The sequence below is a fragment of the Cornus florida genome, unplaced genomic scaffold, assembly GCF_030987335.1.
Source record: "Cornus florida cultivar Cherokee Brave unplaced genomic scaffold, ASM3098733v1 CherokeeBrave_3.0.0_Hap2_Chr04, whole genome shotgun sequence".
Classification (NCBI taxonomy): Eukaryota; Viridiplantae; Streptophyta; class Magnoliopsida; order Cornales; family Cornaceae; genus Cornus; species Cornus florida.
The window spans coordinates 105,650,493-105,673,762 of NW_026775574.1; the positions used below are offsets into that span (position 1 = coordinate 105,650,493).

At 34.5% G+C, this 23,270-nt stretch overlaps 1 protein-coding gene and 1 pseudogene across 1 annotated transcript; one reads left to right on the plus strand and one right to left on the minus strand.

The window, feature by feature from the left end:
• The first annotated feature begins 227 nt into the window (after positions 1 to 227).
• Positions 228 to 2,138, plus strand: LOC132305515 (uncharacterized). The gene is made up of 3 exons (XM_059803149.1): positions 228 to 554; positions 708 to 1,114; positions 1,298 to 2,138. The coding sequence occupies exons 1-3, from the start codon at positions 228 to 230 to the stop codon at positions 2,136 to 2,138; spliced, it is 1,575 nt and encodes a 524-aa protein (XP_059659132.1).
• An 18,958-nt stretch (positions 2,139 to 21,096) lies between these two features.
• Positions 21,097 to 22,955, minus strand: LOC132305516 (glutamate--tRNA ligase, cytoplasmic-like; annotated as a pseudogene).
• Positions 22,956 to 23,270: the final 315 nt, after the last annotated feature.

A 23,270-nucleotide genomic window follows, 5' to 3' on the forward strand; every position in this document is an offset into this window, starting at 1 on the left:
ATGGAAAGGAGCAGACTGTCTACTACCTGAGTAGAATACTAACTGATGTAGAATGCAGATATTCCTCAATTGAGAAGCTTTGTTTATCTTTGTACTATTCGGCCATGAAGTTGAGAGTATACATGCGGCCTGTTGATGTTTACATTCTTTGTTAGACTAACGTGATCAAGTATATGCTATCAAGGCCATTGATCACTGGCCGAATAGGTAAGTGGGCTTTGGCTTTGATGGAATTCAATTTTATCTACGTCTCACAAAAATCAGTAAAAGAAAGGGTTCTGGCTGATTTTTTGGCCGATCATCCTTCAACTGATATTGATCCATGGGTTTATGATGAATTGGAGTCATCAGCTATATTCTTGACTCTTTGGATCTTGATGTTTGATGGATCAAGCACGGCTGATGGAGCAGGAGCAGGTATTGTTATTATTTCGCCAGCTGGCAGAAAGGCTTCATTCTCTTTCTTTTTAGATTTTAAATGTTCAAATAATCAGGTCGAATATGAAGCGCTTATAATCGGCCTGGAGATTTTAATTGAAATGGCTGTTAGAGATGTAAAAATTTTGGGAGATTCAAACTTAGTCCTTAGCCAAATTTCTGAAGATTTTAAGTGCCTAAGTTGGCAATTAAGGCCGTTTCATTCTCTGGCCACTTCATTAATCAATCAATTTGATAATGTTCAACTTAAGTTTTGGCCGAGAGGGCAGAATAAGGAGGCCAACAGCATGGCCCAAGTAGCCTCAGGAATAAGAGTACCAGTCGGAATAGAAGATCAGTTGATAAAGATAACACGAAGATCTTTGCCATCGGCCGAATTGAGAAATACTATGTTTGATACTTGGACAATTGATGTAGAAGATTTGGCCGACGATGACTGGAGGATACCATTTATAATGTTCCTTCGAAATCCAAACATCAAGGCTGATAGAAGTATTAAAAGAAAAGCGATCAACTTTGTGCTTCTAGATGGGGATCTATACAGAAAAGGGTTAGAAGATGGACTCTTACTACAATGCATAAGCAAGGAGGAATCACTTCAGGTTATGGCCGAGGTACATGAGGGCAGCTGTGGGGCTCACCAAGCTGGGATTAAAATGAGATGGCTGATTCGCAGGTATGGATATTATTGGCCGAGAATGAGGAAAGATTGCATAGATTACTCAAAAGGTTGTCAAGCTTGTCAAAGACGCGGGCCGATTCAAAATGTACCAGCAAAAGAATTACAGCCAATAATCAAACTTTGGCCATTCAGAGGTTGGGGCCTTGACCTTATTGGTTAAATTAATCCACCATCAAGCGAAGGCCATCACTGGGTGATTGTTGCCACAGATTATTTTACTAAATGGGTTGAGGCCAAGGCTTGCAAAGCGGTTGATCAGCAAACAGTGATTAATTTCATGGAACAAAACATCATCCACAAATTTGGGATTCCAGAAACATTTGTTTCAGACAATGCAACAGTATTTAGGGTAACTGATGTACTACAATTCGGCCACAACATGAATATTCATATGTCAGCCTCTACGCCATACTATGCTCAAGCAAATGGCCAGGCCGAATCTTCAAACAAGATTCTAATTGAGATCATTGAAAAAATGATCAAAGATAAGCCAAGAAGGTGGCATGAGACTTTGTCTGAAGCTTTATGGGCCTATAGGAACTCAAAAAAAACAGGCACAGGAGTTACACCATACATGTTAACTTATGGTCATGATGCTGTTCTGCCTATGGAGATGAAGGTTAAATCAGCCAGAGTTGCTTTTCAAAATAATCTAACTGTAGCTGATTATACTCAAGCAATGTTGGTAGAATTGGAAGATTTGGATGAATTTAGAAGGGATGCCTTGGATCATATCATAGCTCACAAGAAGAAAGTGATGAAGATTTACAACAAGAGGGTAAAACCTAAGTCTTTTGCTGCAGAAGATTTGGTTTGGAAATTTGTTTTGCCAGTGGGTAAAGTCGATAGGAAATATGGGAAGTGGTCCCAAAAATGGGAAGGGCCATACTTAGTCCATCAAGTCTTAAGTGGAGGAGTATATAGGCTGAAGTATTTCAGTGGCCGATTACATGACTATCCCATTAATGGCAAGTACCTCAAGAGGTACGTACCGGCAATCTTTGAAAGGGAAAATTAGTGTTAGCCAGTACTTATGGCTGACCATGTGTACCTTTATGTAATAAAAAAATCGGCCATAAAAGAAATACTTTTCTTGGTATTTCCGGCAGATATAGTTGAAGTCATTAAAGAAGATGACTATTCAAAAACTTGGGATGACGTACTTTCAGAAGCTCCATGGGAGTATAAAAATTCAGGAGGATCAGCCATCAGAAAAGCTCCATACTGGCAGAATTTTGTTTTTTCAATAGAGAAGCCAGTTAGATCGGCCCAAATGACATTACATAACAACCTAATCCTGATCGATCACAATCATGCCTTGCCAGTAGAATTGGGAAACTTCAATGGTGAGGTCTATCATAGGTTTATAAATGGCCAATATTTTGAGGGGTATCAGCCATCTTTGTGGGAATAATAGAAGAACCAGGATCGGTCAGTCCTGGTTGACGTAAAATAAAGACCAACTTAGAGGCGGTTCGGAAGAAATAAAGTCTAGAAGCTCGTTGGCTGCAAGTTTCTTTCATGTTATAAAAATTCCAAAAATCTAATCGGCCTGAGTGGCCGATAAGACATTTGAAATTTGGGGGGCATTTGTTGGCACCAAAACTTGGCAGCCATCTCAGCGATAACGTGGACCAATGAAAAGCTGATAAGTATTTTTAACATGGTGTCAAGGGAATCAGCCAGTTAAGAAATATCAGGAACAAGTATTGGAGAAAGTTATTCAGCCACTTCATTAACAAGGCAGTTGCTAAAATATAGCAACAAACATTTGACTTTATTCAAGTTGGGTTATCAACAGGAAAGGAAAGACTAAAGTTTTAAGGAAATCAGACAACTGATAGGAATTCTAGTTGGATGGAACAAGGAAAAATACAAAAGGCAGCCGCGTCATAAATATAAAAGCGATAAATGGCTTTTGGGCAATTTAAGGGAAGAAACGGTGACCAAGTATAAGGAAAGAAGTTGCTAAAAATTAGCAACTTTCCAGCAACAATTCGACAACTTGCATTTGATTGGATCAAAGAGAGATTTCAGTAAAGACTTTCCCATTGAAACTGGAGCATCGATATTGAAGGCGAGGAATGTTGGGCCGTAGCTCAGTTTGAATTTCAAAAGAAAATGATTGAAGCAAAAGAGATTTTCTAGCAATTAATTAGGAAAATAAGTTGAGATATAACTTCTATAAATAGAAGTATTGTATTCCATTTCCAATTTGTCCAGCACCACCACAAAATATGCATTTCAACTAAAAATGTTTTCAATTGACTCTACGTCATTTTTTCCTATCAATTTCTTTATTTCAATTTAATGGCAATTGATTAGATCATTGTCAACTATTTCAATTCAGCCATTTACTTTCTTTCAATTTCAATTAAGCCAATTTTAATTACGCAATTTTAGTTAGGCTTTCAATTCAATGGCAATTGATTAAATTCTTGCCATTGAATCGTGGTGACAATTGATTAAATTCTTGTTATTACTTGGCTGATGGCAATTGATTAAATTCTTCCTATCACGTTTCAGTGGCGATCGATTAAATTCTTGCCATTGTGTTTGGCTGATGGCGATTGATTAAGTTCTCGCCATCACGTTCGGCCGGCGATCGATTAAGTTCTTGCCGCCTGTCTTCACTCGGCCATTCCATCCATTCAAACATTCATCAGCTGTTGCATTTCTTTAGACACTCTAAAAAGTCCTTGCTACAAACAAGGCATAAAAGAACCTTGCTGGAAGTTCTTACTAGTCTTTCTCCCACACAATCGCTTGAGAGTCAGCCATCGGAAAAAGGGATAGGCTGGTGTTCAATTACATATTTTGGGTATTTTGTACAAATACTCTGGCACGCCCGCGAAGAGTCCATCGACCGGCGTAGGGAACAAAAATCGCGCGAACATATTGAGAATACAATTATCAAGAATTTAAGAAAAATAAAATTATTTTATTTCTATGAAAACAGATATTTTGATAATTGAATTTTTAAAAGAAAAAATATATATAAAAAATTGTGCATAAATTTATACGATTTTCTACTATCACAATAGTGAACCAAATATGCTGTTAATTACCTGTTTTATTCATGTTTTTTAAATTTATAAATGTAATTTTGTTTTGTTCTTATTATTAAAAAAAAAAATAGGCTGCTTGGTTTGTGTTTTTTTTTCCCTTTTTTGCTTCATTATCTATTTTTCGAACATAGTATGATTTTCTTAGTAAAACTAAGGAGATAAAGGGAATGAAAGGATTTTGAATCTTTGATGATCCCAACTTATGTTTGTAAAAGTAAAAAGAGGGAAAAAAAGAAATTGAAACCATGGTATAAATTTACTATTATATCCATCTGCAGCAACTTTTACATATTCAGACTATTTGCACCATTAATTAATGAATTAAGAACATCAACTATAAATAAGATCATTGTACTTATATGGAAGGGCATTCTAAAATCTCTCCTCTCTGTCAAACCAAACACAGCATAGTGTATTCCTTTCTTCTCTTTCAAATTCCATCCAAACACTGGCCACTAATTTTCTTTTGTTCTCTTAATTATCTAGATAAGAAGAGAGGAACATTGGCACATTGCAAAAGAAGAAGAGGGCCACGAATTACGTCCTCTCTCTCTCCGGTGCTGGCGGAGATAACGACCCGAATTACACGTGGCAAACTGTGATCAGCTTGGACCACAAGAAGGGACCCACTCGAAGCACGCTCCGCGGATGAGGAAATCATAGCCACACACGTGGAGAAAGCAGGGGCGTGAGGACCACACTAGAATGTTGACGCCGCCGGCTAAATCAGTAAGAGTTGGGCCCACAATTGAGGGACAATTTTATTTGTTTGGGGACCACTTTGCTGTATATAAAAAAGAAAAAGGCTGTTAGCTTTGGACTATGGTCCCCTACCTACTAGGTTATTGCTCTGCCTGCCGTCTGCCCAACGGCAGTACTTTGTCAGCATTACGTCAAAATGTCTAACTCTTTTTATCATTAAATTAAGAATTTTAACACATATATAGTAGATTCTTGTAAAAACTCAATTATAAAAAAAATATAGACTTGTTTGGTTTCTTATTTTGAAAATAGCTTTTAAGAATTTAGAGAATAAAAAATTATTTTAAAAAAATTATAAAAGATCATTATTTTAAAACAAACTTTTTTATAACTATGATTCGCTGTATCGTTGACCTTTTCTCAAGTCCGATACGCAACTCGTATAAGTCAGTTTATAGTGAATTTGTCCGAATCCATTACACTACTATCACAACCGATAGTGCAAATCATGTTTATAATTGAATTTTTATAAAATAGTTTTCTAAGAACTGAACTAAACTAAATTTTTTATACATAAAAAATTATTTTTAAAGTTACAAACCAAACAGACTCCATGTTTTAGAGAATTATCTTTTATTATTCTTGAAAAATAATTTTTTATTATCTAAATTCTTGATAACTATTTTTAAAATTATAAATTAAACAAACTCAGCGCAACTCGTAAATTTTAGAGTTACAGACTTTAACCCTGCTAATCTAACATTGAACATTTTTTATCTTATAATAATAATAATAATAATAATAATAATAAAACATGGAATAGGAATCTAATTAAGATGGGGTCTAGGTATCATGGGATCTATGGAGATGTCATTATGGATCCAATCATGATTCACCACGTATCTTACCTATTAATTTCTTATCATATTGGTGGTCCATGCGCTTTACACTAGCCAACAAAATACCAAGTGGAATAACTAAATGGTGTGTCACGTGATACACTTTTTTTATTCACTAATACTCATGCTAATATGTCAACAAAAAGTTTTAGGAGAACCCAACTATATGAAGCCACCTAAATAAACATTTTGCTTTGGTTCTTTGGGTCTAATTTTTGTTTAACATGGTGTGACCCACACAAGTAGGTGGAAGAACAAGTTTACACCACGTACTATATATATATCTAATGGAAAAAGTTTGATTGAGATTTGTTGTCGTCTTTCTTCTATGGATAAAAAGTCTTAATATAATTAATGTCAAATTTTGTACTATTATAAAAATATCTTATAGGGCTTGATTATTGATTAGCTAGGATAAGTCTTCAAACATATACTTCTATATTTTTATTCAAATCCAAGAGGGTGTTAAAGCACTAATCCAATTCAAATCCAAGATGGTGTTAATTGTCATTTTGTAAATGCAACGATGGTTCATTTTGAAATGACAATTATCATCAAAATTCAAGTTTAGCACACAAAAAATTACATTACTCCGATTGTGATCCCCATTAATAAAAGTTGATGTTGAAAGTAATATGTCGGTTACATGACTTTATCATCGTTCTTAACTTTATTCCAAACGAATAGAGTCTGTTCTTAACTTTATTCCAAACGAATAGAGTCTCTTCATCGCATATATAGCATTCGATATTATTTACACACATATTGTCTCCAAACTCAAGCCTTTACTTTCACACATGAAGGTGAACTATTGTGGAAATGACCCATATAAATAAATCTCCCATATGAGAATTTAGTTGATTTACATTTCTACATGCTTATGTAAAGAAACAAGCCACTTCTCAAAATGATAATCTTGAAAATTATAAACAGTCATGTGATTTATGTAAATACAAGCCCAATGAGTACATTTTTAATCAATAAATGACAAATTTGAAAGGTTTTTTTTTTTTTTTTTGGCACCTGACCAGACCTGAAACCATCTCAGGGGTCCAAATCAAAGCACACAAAGCTTGGAGTTTCCAAACTTTACGAATAGTGCACAGAATGGACAACCACTACTCATCACAATCTTTTTTTTCCATGCCAATGTACACAAACAGATTGAATTGTTCAGCACCGGGTAGTTCAAAGCATTATGTACATTGAATTGTCGATTTCATCAGGCGTGACAACGGCGCTGCCCCCACAAGTATGTGATTGCCTTATTAAATCGCTTTTGTGTTTCTTATCGAATATTTGTACGATGTACTCACTTGGGTTTTGGTATATGTTTTTAATATCATTTTAAAATTTATAATTTAGTAGTATTTCCACTATCTTCTATAATAAACGGTTGAACGTTAAAGTCTCGTTAGAAAGAAAAGTATTAATTACTTGTCATTGTATAAAATAAAATTTAAAAAAAAGAAAAAGAAAAGATTATATGCTGTCAATACTCTAAAGGTTATGATCAGAAAAAGAAGAGAAGGGAATTTTAAAAAGAGTTAGCATGATTGAATGAAAAGGTTTTAGGAGTAGGAAAATCAAATCATTTGATTTTGTGCATGTTTTTATTTTTGGGTTTGCGATAATTTGATGGGATAAGGTTGTGCTGAAATTTGGCTGAGTTTGGCCCATCTCATAATGGCATTTATGGATTTTTAACCAAAAGGAAAAGGCATTTATAGCCCTATGACATACAGTATTCCTTTGTCCTCCTTTCCCATTAAAATTGGGCCTTTCCTATGGGGACATGGCCACAAGCACTTGCAAGCTCTCTTTTATTGTAATGGACCACCAACGTACCTCACACACACTCATTTATTTCTAAACGTGGAAATCTAAGGTGGCGTCTTATTGGTACTTTTAACTATATAGACACGTTTTGAAAATTGTAAACATACAAAATGGTTATCTCTTTCACACCGAGTATTGGTTGTCGAGACTTGTACAAATACTCTTGTATATACTATCTTCAACTCATGACCTTGGATAATCAGTACCTGCTAGACTACACTACTCTAAAGGTTATGATCAGAAAAAGAAGAGAAGGGAGTTTTAAAAGGGTTAGCATGATTGAATGAAAAGGTTTAGGAGTAGGAAATTCAAATCATTTGATTTTGTGCATGTTTTTATTTTTGGGTTTGGGATAATTTGATAGGATAAGGTTGTGCTGAAATTTGGCTGAGTTTGGCCCATCTCATAATGGCATTTATGGATTTTTACCAAAAGGAAAAGGAATTTATAGCCCTATGACATTCAGTGTTCCTTTGTCCTCCTTTCCCCTTAAAATTGGGCCTTTCCTATGGGGACATGGCCACAAGCACTTGCAATCTCTCTTTTATTGTAATGGACCACCAAAGCACCTCACACACACACACACACACACACACATTGATCATTTCTAAAAGTGAATATCTAAGGTGACGTCTTACTTGTTCTTAACGCGTTTTGAAAATTATGAACACGCAAAATGGTGTTAGTTGTCGAGATTTGTACACATACTCGTCTTCAACTCATGACCTTGGATAATGAGTACCAGGCTACACTACTGTACTACATGGGGAGATTCAATTTATGGTCAATATGTATACAAAACCTTGTTCTAGTTGGCTCTTATGATGTTACCTTTATTTGAACTTTCAAGTGCGAGCGTCTGAGCATTTGATTGAAACTGAAAGTTGTTGGTGTACTTCTGATTTGACGAAATATATGTTAATGTTTTTATTTTTATTTTATTATTTTTGAAAGTTAAGCAAACACATATTCATGCCTTCAATAACGACGAACACCGAGCTTCCTCTTTAGGGAAGAGGGCTTATACCAGCTGGCCTATTACCCATTCAAATCGATAATATATGTTGATGTTTGGTCCATGGTTTGTTGAGATACCTTACGGTGTGTTTGAAACTGTCCACAAGAGTGATTACTTTTCTCCATTTTAGTACTACTTTCTAAGGGTATTTTCAAATTTTGTAAGATGTTGCCCACCAGCTAATGTTGGTGACAAGATAGGTGAGGGAACAAAGGACACATGGAGAAAGAGAGAAAAAGAGATTGTTTTGAATTTTTATGATCATCTGTTGTAGGATTTCATTCCCTCATATGTTAATGTTATGTCACACCAATGCTTCCCTGAGAATTCACTTTCCATTGAGCATGGTTCCTGTGTTGCATGATGTTGATTGTACATACACACACACGTATATATAAATAAATATATATATTTTCCAAATGGAAAAAAACAAATATACACTCTTTTTGTTCAGGTACGGCTCGAACCCCTCCCTTATTCTTCGATGATGGGAGATTAGACCTTTAGCAATCAGCAGTGGTAGAAAGACTCCTTTCTATTTCTGATGTAGTCGAGCTGCCTGCATTAACTGTTGGGAAACGTGCTAGTTTTAAAAACTTTTCGAGAGATTTAAATTCATAGATCTTGATTCATCACTTAGAGACAAGTTTTATGCAAAAATAAAACATGATGTATCATTCAATTAAAAGATTAAATACTTACATCAAGGTTTGAGTAAACCTTAGATCTCTCCTCTAAAGTGAATGTTCTCACTTATTGTAGATCCCTTTTGCTAGACACCTTTTCCATGGATCTCCATCTTCTTGGTAATTCTTTTGCCTTTAGGAATCACTCATATGCCTCCATGAATGACCTTGGAAAACTAGGCTTGTGGGAGCCTCCATTAGATGAGAACATAAACCCTAATTTTCTAGAGAGAGAAAATTTATTCCTTTTTCCTTCTCATAAAAATCACCCCCAAAAATATACATAGACCATGTATATTTATAGGCAACATAAAAATAAAGAAAAGGAAACAACAAATCCTTCTCCATCTCTAATTCATATGTCTCAAATCTAATATGATTCCAATATCAAGTTGGGCTATGAGTGAGAATCCATTGGGCCTATTATTTTATTGGCTACAATGAATTAATAATTGGCCCGGTCCATGGACCCAATTCAATTAATTCATAAATTAATTTCTACTCCACTAAAAGAAATTAATTGAACTCCAATTAAATAATAAATAACCTCTAAGTCAATATTGCACTTTGACCCCTCTATGCATAATTAGTTATCGGATAAATATAGCCATCAATCCGACTCTTTAATTAATATATTTATTTTGGTACCTTTGATTATTTCTGGCTCGATCACAATAAAACATTTGTTTGACAAAAATAATAATTTAAATAAATAAATATATAATAAATCATTTTGTCTAAAAACACACGAAGGCCTTCGAATTTACTTTGTGATCAACCATAATCAATACAAAATAAATACAAGTAGCAATGATGCAAATATTGAAAATATAACCCTCTAACTATTAATTACATAACTACCCAAAGTGTCGGTCTAAGGATCCCGAAGAATCCGCCGAACAAATCAAAGTAATTATTAATTAATAAAAGAGTCTATACTTTTCTCATGCTTAAGAGTCAAATGCCATGACGGTGATAGGGAGTAATTGCATACGACGGCTCTCGCAATATATCTCAACCTAACGCGGATCCAGTTCAAGTCTTAATTAATTATGAGTCCATCCATAATTACCGACTATGAACAATTTATAATTACTATTTATATATCATGCATTGATTGTCATCACATACATATATATAAATATTTCTTGTAATTAACTGGACACTATCAATTTCATAGTGAATTGAAACATAATACATTGAATTCACCAATTATATAAATCATAAATATTTCAGATATGTCAGGAACATATGTCAATACAATCCAGATAGGAATTCGCTATGCCAGGGCATATAAATCCCAACAGCTCCCACTTGCCCTCATAGCCAATTCAAATTGCACCTAACTCCAATGTTATCCAGATGATGATCAAAATTATTGATCAATCACACCTTTGATAATGGATCAACAAAGTTGTGTTCCAATGCAATGTTTTAACTACAAGTGCATTTTCTTGCCGGACAATATCATGTCGAACATGATACTTCCTCTCAGTGTATCTTGTTCCTCTATGGAACCTTGTGTCATTGGTTTGGACTACTTCTGCACTATTGTCACAATATAGCTCGATAGGCAGGCTAGTATGCTCCACAACCTCTAAATCAGTGAGATCAAACCAATAGGCTTATATTGCCACCTTTAAGGCTGCAATATGTTCCACCTGCAGGTTTGAGTCAACAGTTGAAATCTGTTTGACAATCTACCAACTGATTTCCCTTCCATTAAGTGAACATACACTAAGTCATGAACCTCATAGTATCTACTTCTGATTGAAAATCAGAACTAGCATACCTGACTAGGACCATATCATCACATCCATAAATGGGTATGATATCATTGATTCTCCTTAGGTACTTAATGATATTTTTCACAATAGACCAGTTGTCAAGTCCAGTATTGGACTGATCTCTATTGACTATCCCTACCATGTAGCGGATGTCCTGTTTGGTATAGACCATGGCATATATGAGACTCTCATATGCCGAAACATATTGTTCCAGTCTCATTTGCTCAATCTCCTCTGCTAGTCTTGAAAAACTACTTACTAGAGAGAGCGATCCATATCAATAAAGCAAGAACTCATTCTTTGAGTTATGCATACCAAACCTGGTCAAAACTTTATCAATGTAGGATTATTAAGATAAGCCTATTTTCCTTTTAACCTGATCTTGCAAAAGCTTGATCCTAGGAATATAGCTTACATCTTGAAAATCCTTCATTTAAAAGTAATTGAACAACTACCTTATAATTGATGACAAAACTTCCACGTCATTATAAATGAGTAGGATGTCATCAATATATAGAATTAAGAAAAATAATAACATTCCCTTGTATACTCATGATTTATTCACTAAGAAATCTTCTGGTATCTTTTTGTAGATTAACTTGCCTTCCATAGGAATCACCCTACTAGAAAGTTCTACAAGATCCCAGAATTTATTAGAATACATAGATTCCAACTCTGATTTCATAGTAACTCACCAAAACGATCTGTATCCACATCAGTTCACGCTTCCGTGTAGCTTACTGGGTCCAACTCATGTTTAACAGGGATGTCCATAATGGTCTCACCTAAAAACATGATTCTGTCGAATTGGATGATAATCCTCCCACTACATCAATGTACCGATGCAAGAATCTGTGTAGTAGATGATGCTAACGCATCAATAGGGAATTCATATATTATTCTCAATCTCTATAATAAGTGTGTTCACATGTGGTACACCTGGTACTCATACCAAATTCTCTAACATTATGCTACTAGGTATGTGATTCATAATATGATTCTCCTATAGATAAACAGTGAGTGAAAACAATCAACTTTTATCTTTGAGATCATAAAATAATCCATCCTAGTGACATTTAGAGTAGCTATCAAATCTAGCATGCCTATGATCTGCTTCCAACTTACTTGTCCATATCAAGCGCACATGTGCAAGACTACCCCATATGTGCATATGATTCAAACTAATATTTAGTCAAAAACACAGCTCAACGGTATCCTTGAGACAGACTAAGATGGAATGCAGTTCATAATGCGCATCGATGTCATTAACGCTAAACTCTTAAATGAAAGAGATAATGTGGCATTACTGATCATAGATCTAACCATGTTAAGTGGAATTCTGTTATTCCTATTTGACACCTAAATTAATTTAGCGTCAATTGCGGAAAACTGGTACACAACACCCTCATTGACCATATAGTCTTTGCACTATCCCAAGAAATACTCAAATACTCGATCAGATCGAAAGTGTCTTGATAAGTTTACCTAATCTGAGCTCCACATCAGTCTTGACCCTCTCAGAATATACCAAAAGTATAAGACTTGTGTCGCAACAGGTAAATTTATCCAAAACGTGAGTAATCTTGATTGGATGTTCATAAGACTACACGTGTACGTGTGTACCGACTCCAATTGTTCTTTATGTCTATTTCATTTGGCTGATTAAGCCCTTAGAGTTATCTATCCTTCAAAACAAGATTCACAAGTTTGGTTTAGGCTCCTCTGCCTCACTAGGTAATAAACCTTCTTTAACCAATCTTTAAATCTCATTTTGATTGATTACAACCCAAAAATAGACACCAAAAATACAATGAGTCAGGAATAACAAATTTTCTCTTAACATTCAATCTAGAAGATGCAACATTAGTTTCTACATCCTGCAAATCTTAAGAGCTTGTGATTATAGTATATTAACCATCTTTCAATACACCAGAAGCAATCACATATCTATTCAATTTTATAAAACCAGTTTTACAAAATAACGATCTAGTTTTTATAAGCCAAAAGTGAAATAAGAATGAGATTGCGTTTCACTTCTGTGCATAAAGATAGTTCTCTAATACTAATATCCTCATACTCTCTAATTTCAGATGTAATACTCCCACTGACTTAGTTACAACCTTGGCATCAGGTCAAAAGATAAATATATACCCATATCATCAAGGCTTCTGGATTCCTGAAATCCTTACAATAAATTGCAAACATGTTTAGTGGCTCCAGAATCTATCCATCAGGAATCAATAGATACAACCACATAACATGGCTCAATGATTAAATGTATATTTTCCTATGCCACGTCATTGCTTAGACAGTTTGTCCTTTAGTGTCTTAGTTAACGGCAAAAGAAACAGTTTCATTTGCCCTCCACATACACTGCCTTATTCCCTTTAACCTTTTAGATACCTATGTTTTGTGCTAGCCTAGTCCTATTATCATCCTTCTTCTTTGCTTTGCCCATCCACTTGGGCCTAGAAGAAGATGGTATAGACTAGGTTAGATTGATAGGAACGCCCATACTCTTGATTATCCCTTCTTCTGTTACCAATTCTATAAGAATATCAGCGAGTGTGAACTCAAACTGATTCCTTATTTAGTTCACTCTAACAGAGTCGAATGAGTTTGGTAACAAGGCAATAATCATGTCAACTTGAAACTTACCACCCAAGTCAGCCTTATTGATCTCCAGCTAATTTTTAAATAATAAACAATCATTTTCCAAAATTTGATTTCAAACTGGAGTTCATCAGGCTATCTTGATGGTATTTAAATTTGACACAGTACTTAGGCATATGCTCTATCTAATCTCACCAAAATATCTCATTGACATTTAATATGATGCTTGAAGAAAATAAAATAATACAAATGTTAGCTTTGGAGTATATTCGAGCTAAACTCTAGAATATTGCACCAAGTCATATCATTTGCCTTATCTAATTTATTAAAAGCATTAATGTCAAATTTGGTATCTCAAAGTAAAAGAGATAGGTATAGGAGTAATAAACACATTTTGTACCCTTACGTTGTGAATAAAATATCTAAGTTCATTTTCCAGTCATTATAAATAAGGTCCAATATCATAGAATATGTAAGCAAGTAGATAAACTGGATTAGACATAATTAATCTGAATATAAATGCATTCATACAATATGCAAGGTGAATTATTAATTCTATCATGCATATTTAAAATTAAAATGAGTTTGTTAACCACATAATATAATAAATCTCAATCGAACAAGAGATCATTATCTTTATTGGTGAACAATCCCTTTTAATTAATGCGGGTCCCTCAACTCTGTAGCATAATAAATCAACCAATCAATATGTCAACAACTTATCCTGTTGAAGGAGTTCATTATTACTATTGTTGAGATTCATTTACTATAAGGTGAGCACTTCCATTAAAATAGTATGTGGGTCCCTTAACCACAGCATGAAAAATCGGATAACCAATACACCAATAACTTATTCGGTTGGCGAAGTTCATTATTGCTATTGGCGGGCAAATCCCATCATCTCCATATCTCTTAAGACAATGCCTTGTCTATCTATATGAAATGACTCCCGATTATGTTTAGCCTTTCTAAAATCACCTAGTGTAGACCACTCCGTTGGGGAGCTAACACGATTGATTTTAGATTGAGTGTATAACATTATTAATGCTCTAATGAAAAATAAAACATTAAATATGTTGTCATTATAATCTAGACTCTTTAAATCATGCGTAGGGCCTTATTTTTAAAGATCTAATTACAATGAACATTTAATATTTTTATTTTCATGAGACAACCATTCTTGTAATATTAAGACTCTTCAAATCATGCGTGGGGCCTTATTTTTGAAGATCTAATTACAATGGTTTTAATAACGAAGGCCATGGGGCAATGTATAAAAATCCCCGCTCCCACTCAATTTTTAATCATTCATAATCAGGGTTTTCATTTTATTCATTTACATGATATAATGCATGCAAAACGTCTTGATTTTAATCCAATTAAATTTAGAAAATATTTGGACTTTAAACGACTCACTAATATTTAACTTGAGGCACACTTCAAAAATAATTTATAAAAATAATTTTTCGTTTCCCAATAAGTGCCCTCTAATTAATTAGTAATCAAATCCAATTAATTTTCATAATTTAACTAATATAAATCAAGCCATTTAAATAAATATCATGGATCCAATGCATGAACAATAATAATTAGCAATTAATTATTTCATGCATCTCATACAACAATAAATGACAGATAAAGCAAATAAAATGGCCAATGGAATCAGCTTTTAACATTTAATTGCTCTAATCATTGCGCGAAGATCTTCCATCAGCTTGCAAATACCCACATAAGGTTGGTACGCACCAGGAGAAGCAAAACACGGCTTGGAACGCGACTGGAGGGCCCCACACGCGCTCACACGCGCCTGGGGCATGCTGCAGGTGAAGCCACGCGCCCCCACGCGCTGGCACGCGCCTGGGGCGCGTGGGACGCGCCCCCACGCGCTGGCACGCGCATGGGGCGCGTGGGACGCGCCTCCACGCGCCTGCACGCGCGTGGAGGCCATACACATTTGGCTGGCGCGTGCAATGCACGCGCCAGCAGATGTCACCTCCTGGCGCGTGTTCCTCACGCGCCAGGCTCACCCCAGATGCACTACACTTGATTCTAGCCTCCTCCGACGTCTCTTCTCGCCGCCGGTGATGCTCCGGCCACCGGAAAAACGCCGAAAAATCCAGAAAAAATTAATAAAAATTTCCAGAAATTAAATTAGGCCTTAAAAAATTTCAGAAAAATTCCAGAAAATTGCTAAAAAATCCCAGAAAATTTCTGAAGCCTAATTTAACCCTCTTGGACCTTCTTGAAGCTTCATAGCATCCTTTGACGAAGATTACATGGCTTTAAAAATATTTACAATTTGAAATACAATGGAAAAAATTAAATTACATCATTGAACTTTCAAACGGCTAAATCAAAGCCTTAATTACATTCGTCCAAAGATAAAATTACATTAATTTAACCTATAAGCTTCATCCATGGCCCAACCATACATCATCATTCATTCACAATCATTCATACATCATTATGTATCAATATATATCAACATATTAAATCATACATCAACATACATCAATAAAAATATATATGAATATAATTTTGGATCCATGAATGATGATTTTCATAAAATCATGATCTCTAATAATGAATCAAACCATGCTCTGATACCACTGTTGGGAAACGTGCTAGTTTTAAAAACTTTTCGAGAGATTTAAATTCATAGATCTTGATTCATCACTTAGAGACAAGTTTTATGCAAAAATAAAACATGATGTATCATTCAATTAAAAGATTAAATACTTACATCAAGGTTTGAGTAAACCTTAGATCTCTCCTCTAAAGTGAATGTTCTCACTTATTGTAGATCCCTTTTGCTAGACACCTTTTCCATGGATCTCCATCTTCTTGGTAATTCTTTTGCCTTTAGGAATCACTCATATGCCTCCATGAATGACCTTGGAAAACTAGGCTTGTGGGAGCCTCCATTAGATGAGAACATAAACCCTAATTTTCTAGAGAGAGAAAATTTATTCCTTTTTCCTTCTCATAAAAATCACCCCCAAAAATATACATAGACCATGTATATTTATAGGCAACATAAAAATAAAGAAAAGGAAACAACAAATCCTTCTCCATCTCTAATTCATATGTCTCAAATCTAATATGATTCCAATATCAAGTTGGGCTATGAGTGAGAATCCATTGGGCCTATTATTTTATTGGCTACAATGAATTAATAATTGGCCCGGTCCATGGACCCAATTCAATTAATTCATAAATTAATTTCTACTCCACTAAAAGAAATTAATTGAACTCCAATTAAATAATAAATAACCTCTAAGTCAATATTGCACTTTGACCCCTCTATGCATAATTAGTTATCGGATAAATATAGCCATCAATCCGACTCTTTAATTAATATATTTATTTTGGTACCTTTGATTATTTCTGGCTCGATCACAATAAAACATTTGTTTGACAAAAATAATAATTTAAATAAATAAATATATAATAAATCATTTTGTCTAAAAACACACGAAGGCCTTCGAATTTACTTTGTGATCAACCATAATCAATACAAAATAAATACAAGTAGCAATGATGCAAATATTGAAAATATAACCCTCTAACTATTAATTACATAACTACCCAAAGTGTCGGTCTAAGGATCCCGAAGAATCCGCCGAACAAATCAAAGTAATTATTAATTAATAAAAGAGTCTATACTTTTCTCATGCTTAAGAGTCAAATGCCATGACGGTGATAGGGAGTAATTGCATACGACGGCTCTCGCAATATATCTCAACCTAACGCGGATCCAGTTCAAGTCTTAATTAATTATGAGTCCATCCATAATTACCGACTATGAACAATTTATAATTACTATTTATATATCATGCATTGATTGTCATCACATACATATATATAAATATTTCTTGTAATTAACTGGACACTATCAATTTCATAGTGAATTGAAACATAATACATTGAATTCACCAATTATATAAATCATAAATATTTCAGATATGTCAGGAACATATGTCAATACAATCCAGATAGGAATTCGCTATGCCAGGGCATATAAATCCCAACATTAACTCCATCATCCCTACTTTCAGCTACCATTTCTTTTTTTGATGACGTCCTTGACCTACCTATATACATTCAATTTTTTATATATATATAATTTCCTACCTCATATTAGTTGTTAATAGTTATAACCTACTGAAATTAAAGTTTAGTGCTAGCTAATCAGTGTGCATGTATGTCTTATTTACATTTAGGACAAAAGAAGAAACAGTGCTTTAACACCATTTATTCCAAACTACTTAATTAATTTGAATTTCACTATTTTCAAAATATTAATTCAGTAAACCAAGCCGCTATGCTTAAAAACACCCCAACTTTAATCTGAAAAGTAAATTAACATGCCTTAGAAAATTGTAGACATATATACGCAATAAGTGCTCCTCTTCCCTTTCCTCCACTTGTGGAATTAAGTTTATAATTAAACCATACAATCTAGGTCCAATACTTGCCTTTTATAATATAAATATAGGTTTAATTGCAAAAAAGTTCCCCATACTATAGACTTTTTGCAAGTTGACCCATTGTTGAAAAAATTGCCCCCTATACTATTGAAAAATTACAAACAAGTCCAATTGCCAAACCAACCATAATTTGTCATTAAATACAACCTCAAGTTACGAAATTGACCTTCATTTGATCAAATTTAGTAAATATAATATAAAAAAAAACAGATATTGTGGAAAACCTAGCCCCCTATATAATTAAAGGTATATATTTAATTATATCATCATCATCATCATCCTAACTTTCACATGGCATTTGTATTTCTGATGATCTCTCCATTGCCACCGCATCCGCATCCGCATCCGCATTAATAATATATACATGTCCATAATTAATTTATATATAAATATATATAGGGACGGAGGGAGTTAAGCCCCAGGGCATGTGCCCTTGGATTTTCTCCCTCTTTTATATTTTATATATATATTTCTTATAATTAATATATATATATATATATATATATATATATATATATATATTTATAAAAATATGAAAAGTGCCCCTCTAAATTTTCTCATTCCTTCATAGAATTCTATATATATTTCTTATTTTTTTCTCCTAAATTGTTTGTTTAATCTTAGAACATCTCCAGCAGTCTATTAAAACACTCTTTCGTGTAAAATATACACTGCCATATGTGATGTGTGATTTTTTTTATCTCCAGCAGTCTGCTAAGATACACTGCCAGGTCACCAATGTGTAAAATTCTTGTGTATTTTACACAATTTTTTTACACAGCCGCATTAACATATTTCCTTTCTCCTCCCCCTTTCTCATTCCATTTACTAATCAACCCTATATTCAATAGGTTTGTAAAACTTATGTGGGGTCCAAGTATGACACTGGTTGGTTGTTATTGGGAGATATATTTTTACAAAAGGTATAAAACAACCGTTGGAGCTAAAAATAAATAATTATTCTCCCAAGTGGTCGTTGGATTAGATCCTAAGCCTACGAATAAAAGTGGGTACACTGCTTCCTATTCACCTCCTGCTCACCAGAGAGCAGGTGAACACTACTGTGTGTGTGTGTATATATATATATAATTTTAAGATTATGAGTTAATGTGTTAAAAATTTTCTACTTAAAAAATAGTATCGATCAAAGTGTCATGAATTTTTCATCTACGATAGAAGATGATAGAGATGGAGTTTAGTAAAGAACACAGCACATATCTTTCAAGACTCAATCACACATATGCGGTGAAGGCAAATGAGACCATATTTAACCTAAATGTAATTCTAAACTGGCTCAGAATTATGTTTTAATTATTATAAGAAAATAATTTTTAGCCACGAACTTTTTACTATGATTCTGCGTGGACCGTGGTAGAAAGCGATTTTTTTTAATTATATATATGTATATATATTCAATACATAAAAAAACACATACACCCCACCAAACGATACTCTTTAGATAAAGATAAACACTTCTTTTTGCCGAGGGAACGCCCTGTGCACCATTACAAAGGTTTATGCACAACACAGTGGATCGAAGCAAGCCGTTTCACAAATCGCCCTGAGGCCTAATTATCCCTCTCTCCTTGACCCTCTTTCAATTCGCCATCGAAGCATGCCTTCTCTATTGCCCTTTGTCTGATCAGTAAGCAAACCCTAAACTCTTTCTTGCTATCAAAATATTCCTAAGCCCTAATTACCTTTCTCTTTAAATTCGCCCTAAGAACTAGGGGTGTACAATAATCAGGTCAAATCGAAAATCCAAACCGGACCAAATTGTACCGGACTGTTTAGTTTGGCATACTAATGGTTTGGTTCGGTCACGGTTCTAAATTTGTGAAATTATAAAGATACAGTTTGTCACGGTTTGAGGTCCTTTAGGTCTGAACTAGACCGAAACATCAATTACTTCACTTCTTTCATGCATATTTATTTATAGATCTGTGTGCGCGCTGATTTATTTTTGTTAATATGATTTTTCTTTTTTGAGTTCTTTAGTGAGAGTTTTGGCTAAAATTTTCTGTTTTGTTTTCAGTTATGTTTAGTTGCTTGGAGTCTTGCCTTGAATGCTTTTGAGGGAAAGTTTTTGCAATCTGAGCTTGGTGGATTGAAATTTTCTATTCCTTGTATAGATGATAACAATGAAGGGAACTTTGTAATCTTTAATGAATATAAAATAAGTTTGAGATCTATTTGTTTGTGATTAGTGAGATTTACGTGTATATATATATTTTTTTATATGACTCAGCTCTTTTTCATTATCATACTGTTTGTATAAGGCTTGGTGTGAATATGGACATATATGCCTTTGGGTGGACTTCTGGTTGTGTTTAGTTGTATTGATTTATGTTTTGGGAACAATGTATATGTAGAACATGTATATATTATTATTAATATTTTTTAATGTAGAACATGCATATGTTATTATTAGTATTTTTTTTTTTAAATTACTCTTTCTACCACGCTTTTGTGCTGTGGTAGAGAAACATACTTTCAATCACGGGGCATAACCGTGGTAGAATAACACTCTCTACACCACGGGGTGGAACCATGGTAAAAAGCCTTTCATTTGCTATCATGGCTTATAATACCACGGTCAAAAACCGTGGTAGAAAGCTTTTTTGACTGTGGTTAAAAGCCAAATTTTCTTGTAGTAATTTGATACAATTTTTCGAAGTTAGGGTTTTAATTCTAAGTTTTCTCAATGACTTTTTCAAATTTGGAAATTTTCAGAAAATTGAAATCACAATAGTATAAATATAGAGTGCTTCCTTAACATCTAGCAAAATCATGAATAACCAAATGCAACAATGACAATCATCAAATCATAAGATGTTGATTTCCATAAATAACTTAAAACTTCAAAGTAAAGCCTTACTTCGATATAGTTTGCTGCCTACCATCTGGGATTGCAAATAGGACTATAGGCTTGGAAGAATCAATATAAGGAACATCACACCTAAAATAACCTTTTCCTCTCCAGTTGTATAATATCCCCACTCTGCAACTTTCGCATATTTGAATCCCCAAGCGTTGCAGTCTCCATTTTCGTACATGGGTTAACCACATCAGTGAAATCTTTATTCTCTTCCAGCTTCTTTTTCATAATTAAGTAGCCAAACTCCACCAACTGAAAGATTAACAAGTTTACTCGTGTCAGGTAGCCAGGTAAGCTTCAATTTGGTGGTCTTAACAGATCCTTGAAGATGCAAAACACCGGCCAAGTGCGTGACATTGCCATGCATATCTCTCTGGATTTCTTTTATTATGGCATTTCCCCAATCCATCAAGGTTATTTCACAGTCGACTGAAACCAATGCAGCATCATCATGGTCAATCCACACACTCATTGTGTAAGTAGTGGTCTTCAATCCAGCAGCTTCATTTTTCTTATGCTTTGGTATGAGACGAGTAAAAGGTTCCTCAGGGCCATCAATTAGGGTCAACAAAACACGTCCTCCTTCAATCACAGCAGTATGTCTGGGACAAATAGGGTCAATTATCTTCTTATTAATGGTCCAGAGTTTGTCCCAGTCCATGAGATTTTGAGTTTTTGAAGCCCCCTAAAACAAAGGATTAAAAAAGTTTAAGCTTTAATAGAATAAATAAACATAGGAAGCCTAATTAATGACATCGCTAATGTAGAAAAAGTGCAAAAAAACAGAGTGCATCAGAAATGTGAAAAAAATAAAAAATAAAAAGCCTTTTTCCTATTACTTGGAGTCGGCTATATGAATCTAAGTCTCAGTCTATCCACTATCTTTCTTTACTAATGTAGCCACGTTACCCTCAGTAATGTAATAAAGTATACAATAATTCGGGAATATTACAGAAGTAAAATTTCTTACTTGATCAATAGTGAATTGTTGCAAAGCCTCAATTTGTAGTCCTCTGCGCAAAAGTCCTTGGACAGTCGGGAAATGAGGATCATCCCACCCATCAACTTGTATACCATGTTTAGCCGACTGAATTCATATAAATAAACCTTAGAAAATCCCATTTCCTCCTGAATCATGTGATACTGAGGATTACGATCATGGTACTCGCTGGACTGGAGTGCATGAGATGCGCTGTTTATGATCAACATAGGGACACGCAAAGTCATAAGTTGGGTATACCTTAAACCTTAATCCGATTTGGGGACGGTGGTGAGGAATCAGATTGCAACGGTAATATACAGGATCACAAAGGGTCTTGTTTGGTCCTGCATATCCAATTCCCCACGGAGGCAGCACGACAACTCCCAGATCCAGCAACCATTTCCTTCCATAATTCCATGTTCTCCTCTGGGCTATTGTTCCTACATTTTGATTCAATTCCCTCCTTCCTTTCGTCCTTCATTTGATCAGGTTTTGTATCATCAACATAAGCTTTACCCTCGAGAATCAACTTTTCTGCCATCTCCATCAACTCTAGGAAGTAATTGAAGTGTATGTGACATCCTTTTCATCATACTCAATACCCAAAGTTTTGATGTCTTTCAAAATGTTTTCAACAAATTCGTTGTTTTCTTTAGAAGGGTTTGTATCATCAAAACGCACAATCAGATGACCTTGGTATGTTTTAGCAAAATGCTGGATTAACAATGCACATTTGGCATGACCTATGTGAAGACATCCACTAGGTTCTGGGGCAAATTGCAAAACCACCTCTATGACTTTAGCATCTGGAAGATCTAGTTTACCCTTTTGATTAGGGTCACTGTCAACACAATTAGAAAGAAAAAGATTCATTAGGGCATAGTTCGATTGAGGCCGTTAAATCCATAAAAAAATACATCACGTATCAGGAAAGCAGTCAAGCAATAAAGAACCTTAAAACACACTTCAAACCCAAAATGAACCCCAATTCATTCATAGAAAATCCTATCATCAACAAAACATATGAGTATACGCGTGCCCACTCAGACGAAATCATAAAGAAAATATACTCACTAAGCAAACAAGCAAGCTAAACCTGTTTCCATTGAATAAAAATATTTAGTGTCAAAAGCCGAGATTATAGTATAGATGTAAACTAACTGTGCAGTGGATAGTTGAGACTCAAAT